At 46.5% G+C, this 10,202-nt stretch overlaps 1 protein-coding gene across 1 annotated transcript; it reads right to left on the bottom strand.

Annotated features, from left to right (window-relative positions):
* Positions 1-5,923: 5,923 nt before the first annotated feature.
* On the bottom strand, positions 5,924-9,489 carry LOC119320224 (pentatricopeptide repeat-containing protein At4g21065-like). The gene is made up of 4 exons (XM_037594327.1): positions 8,053-9,489; positions 7,362-7,434; positions 7,117-7,223; positions 5,924-6,986 (listed from the first exon to the last, which is right to left on the bottom strand). The coding sequence occupies exon 1, from the start codon at positions 9,479-9,481 to the stop codon at positions 8,060-8,062; it is 1,422 nt and encodes a 473-aa protein (XP_037450224.1). The 5' UTR covers positions 9,482-9,489; the 3' UTR covers positions 5,924-6,986; positions 7,117-7,223; positions 7,362-7,434; positions 8,053-8,059.
* Positions 9,490-10,202: the final 713 nt, after the last annotated feature.

Below are 10,202 nucleotides of genomic sequence, written 5' to 3'. Positions count from 1 at the left end.
CGAGGGGATCAGGATTTTGCCCCGATCCAGATCCAGCGGGGATGGGGGGGGAGTGGTGCGATTGGCGGGTCTAGGGTTGGACCGGGGGGGAGTGGGGGTTATGGGGAGGCCGGTTGGGCCAAAGGAGATTTGGGTCGGCCTGGCAGGTCGTGGCCCAGTTGGGCTGGTGGCCTGCTGGGCCGGAGCCCCGGGGGGTTTCTCTCCTATATTTTTTTTTGTCTTTTGTTTTTCTGTTTTATCTCTTTTCTTTTATTTATTTTCTTCTACGGATTTATATTATTTTAGTTTTATAAAACATAAAAGTTGCACCTAAATTATTATTACTAGTTATACCTCGGTCACAAAAAGGTCTAACCCCCAAATAAAATAGTTTAGTATTTTATAAAATACAAAAGGCATTTATTTAGTTGTTTTAGCTACTGCTTAAATCATTTTAGAGCATTCAAACATTTTATAAAAGGGTGATTTCTTCACCATAATTACCTATGCTTTATTTGTCACCGTTTGTACCTTTTAGTTCTGACATTTGAAAATTTTACTGGTTTGACTTTATTTTAAATTTGAATTTCGAATCGGTTTTGAACTACGCGTGATTAACAACAGTAATCGAGGTGACGTGGCATCATTTGGTGAGGGTTACTATAGCTTAATTATCCGGGCGTCACATAAGGGCAAGGCGCTGCACTGTGCAGTGTGGCGCCTTTCCCTTGGGCGCTGCACACCTGGACATTTATTAGACTGCACCAACTCCCTCCCACCCATCCCCACCCACACACCCCCACCCTCCACACAAACCCGAAGCTCAGTGCCTCCCCTCTGCCCTCGTCTCTCCACCTCTCAAATCCTTCTCAGATCCGGAGTATTTGACCGTGGATTTCGAAGCCAATCCCCTCCCTTAAGGTAATCTCCTCCGATCCCCTCGTTTTCATCCATAGGAATTGTCACATTTGCTCAAATCTTGCTAGTTTGGGGGAAACCCTAGTTTTTGCTAGGATTTGGAAATTTGTGTTTCTTTGCTAATTTGGTATGGTTAGGCTTCCATAGTATGCTAGGGTTAGGGTTATGTGTGCTTGATGTTGGTGTTAGGGTTATGTTGGTCTTAGGGTTGTGTTTATTGTTAAGTGGGGGTTAGGGTTGACCAATAATTCTCGGTTTTGTAGGCATGGCTTCATCCGGTTCCATGACGAGGCCACCGTGTGCTAACCAAGAAGACATGCCGAACAAGTGGAAGGACGCATCTTTGGACAAGGTGAAGGAGAAAGATGTCAACATCCTGCCATGTTGGTGTGGAGATGTTTGCAAGGTGAAGGTGTCCATCGACCGAAAGAAAGCATGGACGGAAGGGCAGAGATATTTTGTATGCCCGAACTATGCTTATGATCGTGCACTTCCAACTAACGCCTATGACCAACCACCGGTAAGCTCGAGAAGTAAAATGTTACTCTCAAATTTGTGTCAACACTAACAACAAATTTTTATGTAGTCACCGCCTCCTCTATGCAAGTACTTCACGTGGATAGATCTTGAAGTGCCAGAAGATGTGAAAAAGAACCAATACGCAGATTGTCTTAGGAGGCAACGGCGATTCGAAGAATCGTTTCGAAGATGCTTGGAGGAAGAGCGTCGTTAGAAGGAGAGGATGGAGCGGAAGAAACGAGAGGAGGAGAGGGCACGCCAAGCGAAACTTGCTCGTGAGGAGGAGAGGGCAAGAAAGCTTGCAAAGGCTCGCGAGGCGCAAGAGGAGGACTCGGCACGTGACAAGAAGGGGAAATGGCCTCGCTCTACTCAGTAGGGACTTCGCTTCGGTGCACTCGTCGTCAACTATCTTCTAATGAATATGTCGTGAAGTTGTGAGGGCATGTGAGATGTTGGTGAACTATCTTCTAGGACAAGCTGCCATTTGTCATTTGTAATGAATGTGTCGTTAACCATGTCGTAGTAATGTTTGAATTGTCTTAAGTTATGAACTCGTCGGCATAAAATTTGTGTTTGTTCAAATTGCTGTGATGCTGCAGTCATTTTAAGTATTATGGATGTGATGCAAGCCAACTGTGGCTCTCTGGATAGCCATGGAAGTAGTGCAACGCCTAAGGGTAGGGCGCTGCACTGTACAGTGCCGCGCCTAACCGTTGGGCGCCACACAATACAGTGCAACGCCTAACTGTTGGGCGCTGCAGTGCTGCTATAAGCTAAACTGCAGAAACAGATGCCATTTTGGCCTCCTGCAGCAGCACTCACATAACTAGAACATCAATAAAAGTACTATAAACTGCACATGCTAAGCAAAGAGAACTAATAACTTGAACATCATATCATTTAAGACAATTCAACATTACTTCAAGTTCGCAAACACAAATACCACACTAGTAAGAGTTCACCAACATATAACATAACCTCACAAGTTCATCAACCTAACACAAAGCACTAATGCCTTCCGCGCGTGTTCCTGGTGCCACGCCTGCAGGCAATCTTCTTCTTCTTAGGAGCACGAGCCTCCTCTTGGTGCACTTCCTCCTCCGCCTGCGCCTGCGCCTCCGCCTCCTCCTCCGCCTCATCATCCAAGCTAGCCATCCGCGAGGTCCCTGCGACCACCTTTGGGTTGCCTCTGTTGTCATAGTCGTTGGGCGTGTACCGGCGTCTGGGCTGTCTAGGCTTGAACACATATGCGGACCGAGCTTGAGCGTCCGCCAAAATCATGTCATCATCAAGCTCATGGCCCTATCACACAACGAAACAATATGGTCAAGGCCGGTGTCGTAATCAAGTGAGAATCACATCTAAAGGCTTAGTCATACCTCTTGGGTGAGCGCACCCTCATCATCCATATAAGCATATGAGGAACTCACATCGTCCCCCTCATGGTGAGATGCGGGGTCTGATGGTGTACCAGACCTAGAGGCAGATGGTTCATCATATTCAGGATCATGACAACCGAGAAGGTTCGATAACCGCCTTAACTTCTTGGCCTGACGCTGTAACATAAACAAGTGTGTAAGATATCAAACTTCGCAACATAGACTGGCTCTCATAGTGAATGCGATATGTACCTTGAGGAATGCTCGTAGTGAACCATCATCATTGCCAGTTCCAACCGGTGTCTTCTCCAGAATAGACTGGCTCTCATCAGCTGCTTTCTTGATCTCGGTGCGCTACGAATGAGAAAGAATGAATGCGTTAGTCATTCAAATATGTGTAATACGGTCAACGGGAAAGTAAAGAAGGGAACACTTTACCACATAGTTAATCACCGGAACAACAGGGACTCCTTGCCCTTTCCTGACATCTCTGTTGTACTTCCCCTTTGCTAGATCCTCAAAGTTTACGGATTCTTCAAGAATATCCTCATTATATGCCGGCGGCAATATCTCAACTCGAGTAATTCCAATAAACCATCGTACGTAGTTATCAAAATCTTGTTGGCTGTGCTCACGAAGCGGGGCGCATGCAGTGCTACGAGCTTGCTCCACAGAAAGCTGGAAGCGGATAACATACGAAGCATGATGCTTGTCCCAGTCCTTTATCTTCCGCTGCCTTCTCCTGTCCAACCTGCGTGGTATAAAACCAAACATTAGCACAATCAAAAGGAGTCCCAATGCTTAGACAATACGCAGACATGCTCTCTTACCTATGAAGTGCTTTGTCCGTGTCCACCCAGTCCGGCGGGTGAGGCTGGAACAGACCAAACTGACGATACACGCGATGCGGCAAATGAAACTCAACCACCCAGTTGCATATCAGTGGGCACCGCATAAGCCAGAGATCCTTATCCCACAAGCACATCGGGTTGAGGCGGAACTCCTCGGTGTATCCCAAGCTCTCACCCGCACCATATGGCTGCCATTCCACCTATGAAACAGGGCAACAATGCAAATTTGATGACTATTTTTCAAGCAAGCATGAGAAAGGACTGAAATAATGACCTCCTTACCTGCTCAGGCGTAATCGTGTCCAACTCGGCAATGTACTTTTGGTACATAAGATTGACATCATTCGTCATCTCGGAAACGATATCCCACTTGTAAGCCCACGTGGGGCGCCGTAATTCGTCATGTTCATCTGCATACCAAGGATCAAACCTGACGCTCTTCGGGCGTCCAACAGGCAGACGCTCCCAGCTCCATACAGAAAGTAGAAGCAAATTACCACCAATGCCTGCACTATCTGTGATCCTGCAACACACACCGTCCAGCTACATATGAAAGAAAAACAATGTTAACTTGACAGCAATCTTGCATTGCTAATGAAGAAATGAGTTGATCACAAAACAGACCAACTACCTGTCGGTACAAGTAGGCAAGAGTCGCTCAACCCCAGCTCCATTTGTTATCGAAGACGGTCAACGCCTTCAGCCACATCCATGGAGCGTTCTTGCCAGTGGAGTCAGAAAACAAAGTCCTCGACACAACGTACCACATATACACACGAGCATGTGTCTGGATCACATCATCAGTGGCATCCGGAGGGCACGTCGCAAAGTTATTTTGAATCCACGTGAAAGCAGCTCCGGCTGCTTTCCTTTCCCTCTTCTTCTCTTCTCCCTCCTCTACATCAGCCTCAGCCTCGGTAGGAGCCATACCGATAAGAGCAATCATCTGCTCACGCCACCCATTAGAATCGATACTCATACAGAGAGGCCTCCCGACGATAGCAAGACCGGTGATCAACGAGACATCCTCGAGCGTCACGGTCATCTCCCCAATCCGAAGATGGAAACTGTGCGTCTCCAGCCTCCATCGATCAACAAGAGCGGACACCAGTGGAGCATTCAGATTCGGCGTGGACCCGCCGACCAACAGAATCCACGGGAGTAGTCCTGCCCGCTTGATGTACGGTGTGTACCGCTCGTCCTAAGGCATGGCAGGACCAGAGACCCCGTGATACCGAATCTTCAGAGGTTCAAGCTTCCGCAAAAAACAAGTAATGACAAATCTTATGGCATGTAAATTTCAACTAAAGGCAAATTTGCAAAAGATTTAGATTACTCATTATTACCTTATCCTTCTCGCGCATCATGTAGGACCGGTGTTGCACGTCGTAGACATCGTCCAGAAGCCAAACCATCCTTACAATTTCAAACAATAAACATATATGAGTTCATCTTCATCTCAAATATACACTAAACATATAATATGTGTTCAACTACAAGAATCTCAACATCTCCTTCTCACACAATGAATATTCATATGTGTTCAAATAAACTAAACATCTAATATTTTAAATAAACTCAACATCTAATATTTGAAATAAACTCAACATCTAATATATATCTAAACAAACATCTCATATATGTCTACAAAAATCAACATCTCATAGTTATCTATAAAAATAGGCATCTCATATATATCTATAAAAACTAAACAATCTAGGGTTTCACTAACAAGAATCATATATTGTGAACTAATAAATAACACTACGGTACTACCAATATGAATACACATCCTAAATCGAGCAAATCAAACAAATCAAGGGTTCCATCAAATCTTGGACAAATCTCTAAAATGGCAACAAATTTATGGAGCAAAAGAAAGAGAACGGAAGAGTTTACCTAGTAGGATGGATTGGGGATCGAATCCACGGATCAAATCTTCAGATCGGAGAGGGATGAGGGGGGGGGGGATTAGATGGGGGCGCCGCCGCTGCTCTCTGTCCAGAGAGCGAACAGATGAAGAAACTTCTTGGTCGGGCTGGGGCGACCGCGCTTAAGTCACTGTGCAGCGCCTAAGGTATAGGCGCTGCACGTCACAGTGTGGTGCCTATCCCTTAGGCGCTGCACAGGTGCGTGTGGGGCCGCAACTGGACCAGGGCTGCCACGCTGGCAGGATGTGCGACGCCTAAGGGATGGGCGCTGCACAGTAGGGTGCGGCGCCCAGCTGTCGGGCACCACACCAAAGGGTCAGCAGAGTGAAAAAATTTCGTGACCAGGTCAGTTTGTGATTTGATTTCGTCCTCAGGTCAAATATGTGATTTCTGCCCAAACAGTATTTCTGCCCAAACAGTATTTCGTTCTCAGTATTTTGCCAAACAAAGGCAGAATCTCCAAAAGGGAACATGCCTCCTAGCCAGCCCAAGAGCCACCATTGTACTACTGTTTGAATACAGCAACAGGACGGAGAGCAGTCTGCTGATGGCACCTTTATCCGGTCGTTTCTCTATTCCTTGTCCCTACCACAACAACTTGCCTCGCAGCTTAGCATGCACGCACATGGATATGGCTGATACGAATAATTGGAAAATCTAATCCACATTTCGGCAATGGATATAACAACACCACACAAGAAAAAGATACTGTAACTCAGCATCCATCACTTCGTGAAAATATTACTAGAATGTTATGGTATCCAAGCAAGATGCTGGCAAGTTGCCACCGGATTGCAGTAGCATTCAAGTGGGCAGTTGAGTTCACACAAACACTAGGTATACATGCTGCTGCCTCCTTCCCAGTTTAAAAGGACCATGCGTACGCTAGATCAACAAACTGAGCACTGTAACACGGGTTATATATCACAAAAGAAATACCATTAGAAACTTCAAGTATAATACTCCCTCCGTCCGGAAATACTTGTCCTAAAAATGGATGTATCTAGACTTATTTTAGTTATACATACATCCATTTTATCCATTTCGAGGACAAGTATTTTCGGACGGAGGGAGTATTTTCTAGTGATATAACTTCTGTGATATACAATTTGTATTACATTGGTCGAATTGCCGATCTAGGGATGCGCGTGGATTTAAACCGGAAAGGAGGGAGTAACATGCTCGGGGGCTCTGATAGCATACTTCTCCACTTCAGTTCAGGAACGTGAATTCTTTTATCAGAAGGACAAGTTTTAGGCATCCTTGTGTTGCTAACGAAGAAGCTCAAAGTTACATGGCACACGCATCAGCCCTGGCCCTGGCCACACATTTCAATCCCCAGCCAGGCAATTTGTAAGCCGGTACAAAACATTTGACTGTTTATGCCTCATGCTTTTTCAGTGAAAATGCTGCAAGAAGGCATCACGCCTGCATGTATGAGTGCATGGTGTGTATATGTATTTGTTTGGATGGAAACAGTGGATAAGATGGTATACTTTGTCTTACTTCCTAAATGATAAGGGAAGTTGGTGTACTTACCGTGCTGTTTCATTAGCAGGGAAGAAGTTCGTGTCTTAAGTTTAGTGTTTCCGTGCGCGCTATGGAAAGCTAATCTTGAAAAATATGCTGCCCAGAGACCTCATCTCCTGTTAGAAACAGAAGTACAGTCGATCAACGTACTTATGATGCCACAAGTATCATATGCTCACGACTATACTCAATAGTAAAAGCAAAGAAGAGATAGTGCTGCCTTGTCGTAAAAGCAATTGATGAGCCTTCCTTACCAGTCCGCATGGAAATCGGCCATTTTGCCAGTCAAGGTTAACAGGGACAACAAAGTGGATTTCTCTTTAAAAGCTGCATTTGCAAAAAATACAAAAAAGAAGGGTCAGCTAACCAAGATTGGAAAATTAATAATGACTTCATCATAATAAAAAATTCTCATGGGAATCTAAACAAGAGAATATGAAATATTTGATAGGCTGAATAATATTAACTCAGGTGCAAATGAAGTACAAGTGGAAACATGTGAAATCAAACCACATATGAGCTGAGGACATAATATAACATAATATTTAGTGGAATCATAGGATTTACCAGGTCCTACTAGCCCTCACTGATGCTCATCAAAGAAGGAGAGTATGCACATAAGTCATGCTTTGGGGCACAAGAATGTATGTCTTGCTACATAACAGAAGTATAGGCAAATGTGTCATCCAAACTTACTCTGTCAAAAAACAATATTGTCATTCCTATTGCTTATACAGATATTGATCTCTATCCAGCAATCAACATGCTCAAAATCTAGTTTAGTGGCATGTATTATGCAACTTACACATTCATTTTCCAAAAATTAACCATGAGAATCATGACATCTTGAAACAAGCAACATTTGATAAGATTACTGTATTTGTGTGGTAACTTCCTAATCCGTACAATGACAAGAGCAACTCAATAGAGACTGGACACCCTCACCTCCAAATCACAAACTCATGAAAGGAACCTCTGATGCCACCGAACTCTGACCAGGTGGCTTTCTCGGAATGGTACCACTTCTTATCTTCCTTCTAATGGAATCAACTTCATGCCACAGGTTCTGGTTAGCGTAGATGTTCGACAGAAGCACACCAGCACCTCCTTTATAGGAGCAAACAGAATCAATCTTCTTGAGAACTAGTTCCCCAATCTCCAGTTCATTATTGACACTGCATGCACTCAGCAATGCTCCAAGAATTGCCAAGTTTGGCTCAAAAGGCATGCTGTCAATAAGCTCATAAGCACGTGAAAGAAGCCCTCCCCTGCTGAAAAGATCCACCATGCAACCATAGTGCTTAATATCTGGGGTGACCTTGTACTCACTCGCCATGGAATTGAAGATTGATATCCCCTCATCCACCAGTCCAGTATGGCTACAAGCAGACAGAACCACAATGAAGGTGGTTGAATCCGGCAGTACTCGCACATCTCGCATGCTTAAGAACAAAGCAACCGCTTCATTGCCATGTCCATGAGAAGCCAACACTGAAATCATCGTTGTCCATGAAAGTAGGTCCTTCTCATGCATGAAATCAAACAGAGCACGAGCTGACTCTATGCTACCACACTTTCCATACATATCCATCAGTGCATTCGTCACAATCAAATCGCCTCGCAACCCCACCTTCTCCACATAGCCGTGCAGCCCCTTAGCATACTCCAGGGAGCCAAGACCAGCACCGGCAGAAGCAACCGACACCAGCGTTGCCACGTTAGGCCTTGCAACCTCCTCACTACCTCTCATTTCCTTAAAGACCTCAGCAGCTCGAAGGTGCATTCCAGAGGCCACATAACCAGAGACCATGCCGGTCCATGCAACCAGATCCCTCGCCTGCATTTCATCGAACACCCTGCCAGCGGGAACAGCCAGGTCACACCCAAAGTACATGTTCATCAGCGCCGTCTGCGTGAAGACGTGGGAGCTGTAACCGAGACGGACGCTTTTCCCGTGCAGGGACTGTCCCAGTGGAGTGTCACTGCCGGAACAGGTATGGATCAAGAAGGGGAGGGTGTAGTTGTCCGTGGGAACGCCTCGAAGGCGCATTTGTTCGAACAGGCGGAGGGCGAGGCTTGGAGGCGACGCGCGTATGAGCGAGTTGAAGGAGAACGGCGAGAGGGAGGAGGCTGGGAGGTGGGAAAGGAGGAGGAGGGAGAATGTGAGGGAGAGGCGCGAGGAGGCGAGGATGAGGCGGGAGGCGACGAAGGGGTTGCCGGCGAGGCCGGAAACGAGGCAGTGGGAGAGGACTGGAAGGAGGGCGCAGAGGGAGGCGGGAGGAAGGAGGAGCGGGAGAAGGCGTCGGTGGCGTCGGAAGAGGGCGTTCGCCGCCGCCCATGCCGGAAGGGGAGGAGAAGACGATGGCGGGGCCATGTAAACAGTCCGGAAGGCATATCCTTTGTTACGTATTCTTGAGGAGAAAGCGTAAATGTACACAGTGGGGAAAAAATAGTACCCTCTTGCTGTCCCACCTTCCAGCCTCCTACCGCTCGCCCTTCTCCTTCAACGGTTCAATTCACCCAGGTTTCAACCTGGCAATCTGACACATGGGTGGCCGCGCTCATGGGCACCATGTTAGGAAACGTTGCATGCAAAATAAAAAAATTCTACGCACACACAAGATTTATTCATGGAGATGCATAGCAACGAGGGAGAAAGTGTGTCTACGTACCCCTGTAGACCGCAAGCGGAAGCGTTTAGTAACGCGGTTAATGTAGTCGAACTTCTTCACAATCCAACTGATCGAGTACGGAATGTATGGCACCTCCGCGTTCAGTGCACGTTCAGCTCGGCGACGTCCACGTCTTCTTGATCCAGCAAGACGGCGAGGTAGTGGATGAGTTACGGCAGCACGACGGCGTGGTGACGGTGCTGCTATCTTCACAGGGCTTCGTCTAAACACTATGAAAATATGACCGAGGGAGTAAACGGTGGAGGGGGATGCCGCACACGGCTAAACAATTGTCGTGGTTATGTGTGACGCCTCCTCACACATATACATAGATGGGGGGAAGGGGAAAGGCCAAGGGGCACCCCAAGTAGGACCGAATCCTACTTGGGGTCTTTCCCAAGCCGCACCCTCCCCCCCTTCCTT

The sequence above is a fragment of the Triticum dicoccoides genome, chromosome 6B (assembly GCF_002162155.2).
Source record: "Triticum dicoccoides isolate Atlit2015 ecotype Zavitan chromosome 6B, WEW_v2.0, whole genome shotgun sequence".
Taxonomy (NCBI): domain Eukaryota; kingdom Viridiplantae; phylum Streptophyta; class Magnoliopsida; order Poales; family Poaceae; genus Triticum; species Triticum dicoccoides.
The sequence above is the reverse complement of the archived record's forward strand: the minus strand, read 5'-3'. Positions and strand labels throughout refer to the sequence as shown.

What these genes read in the sequence shown, in the direction of transcription:
- LOC119320224 (XM_037594327.1), bottom strand. Translation starts at nt 9,481, where the DNA reads ATGGCCCCGCCATCGTCTTCTCCTCCCCTTCCGGCATGGGCGGCGGCG.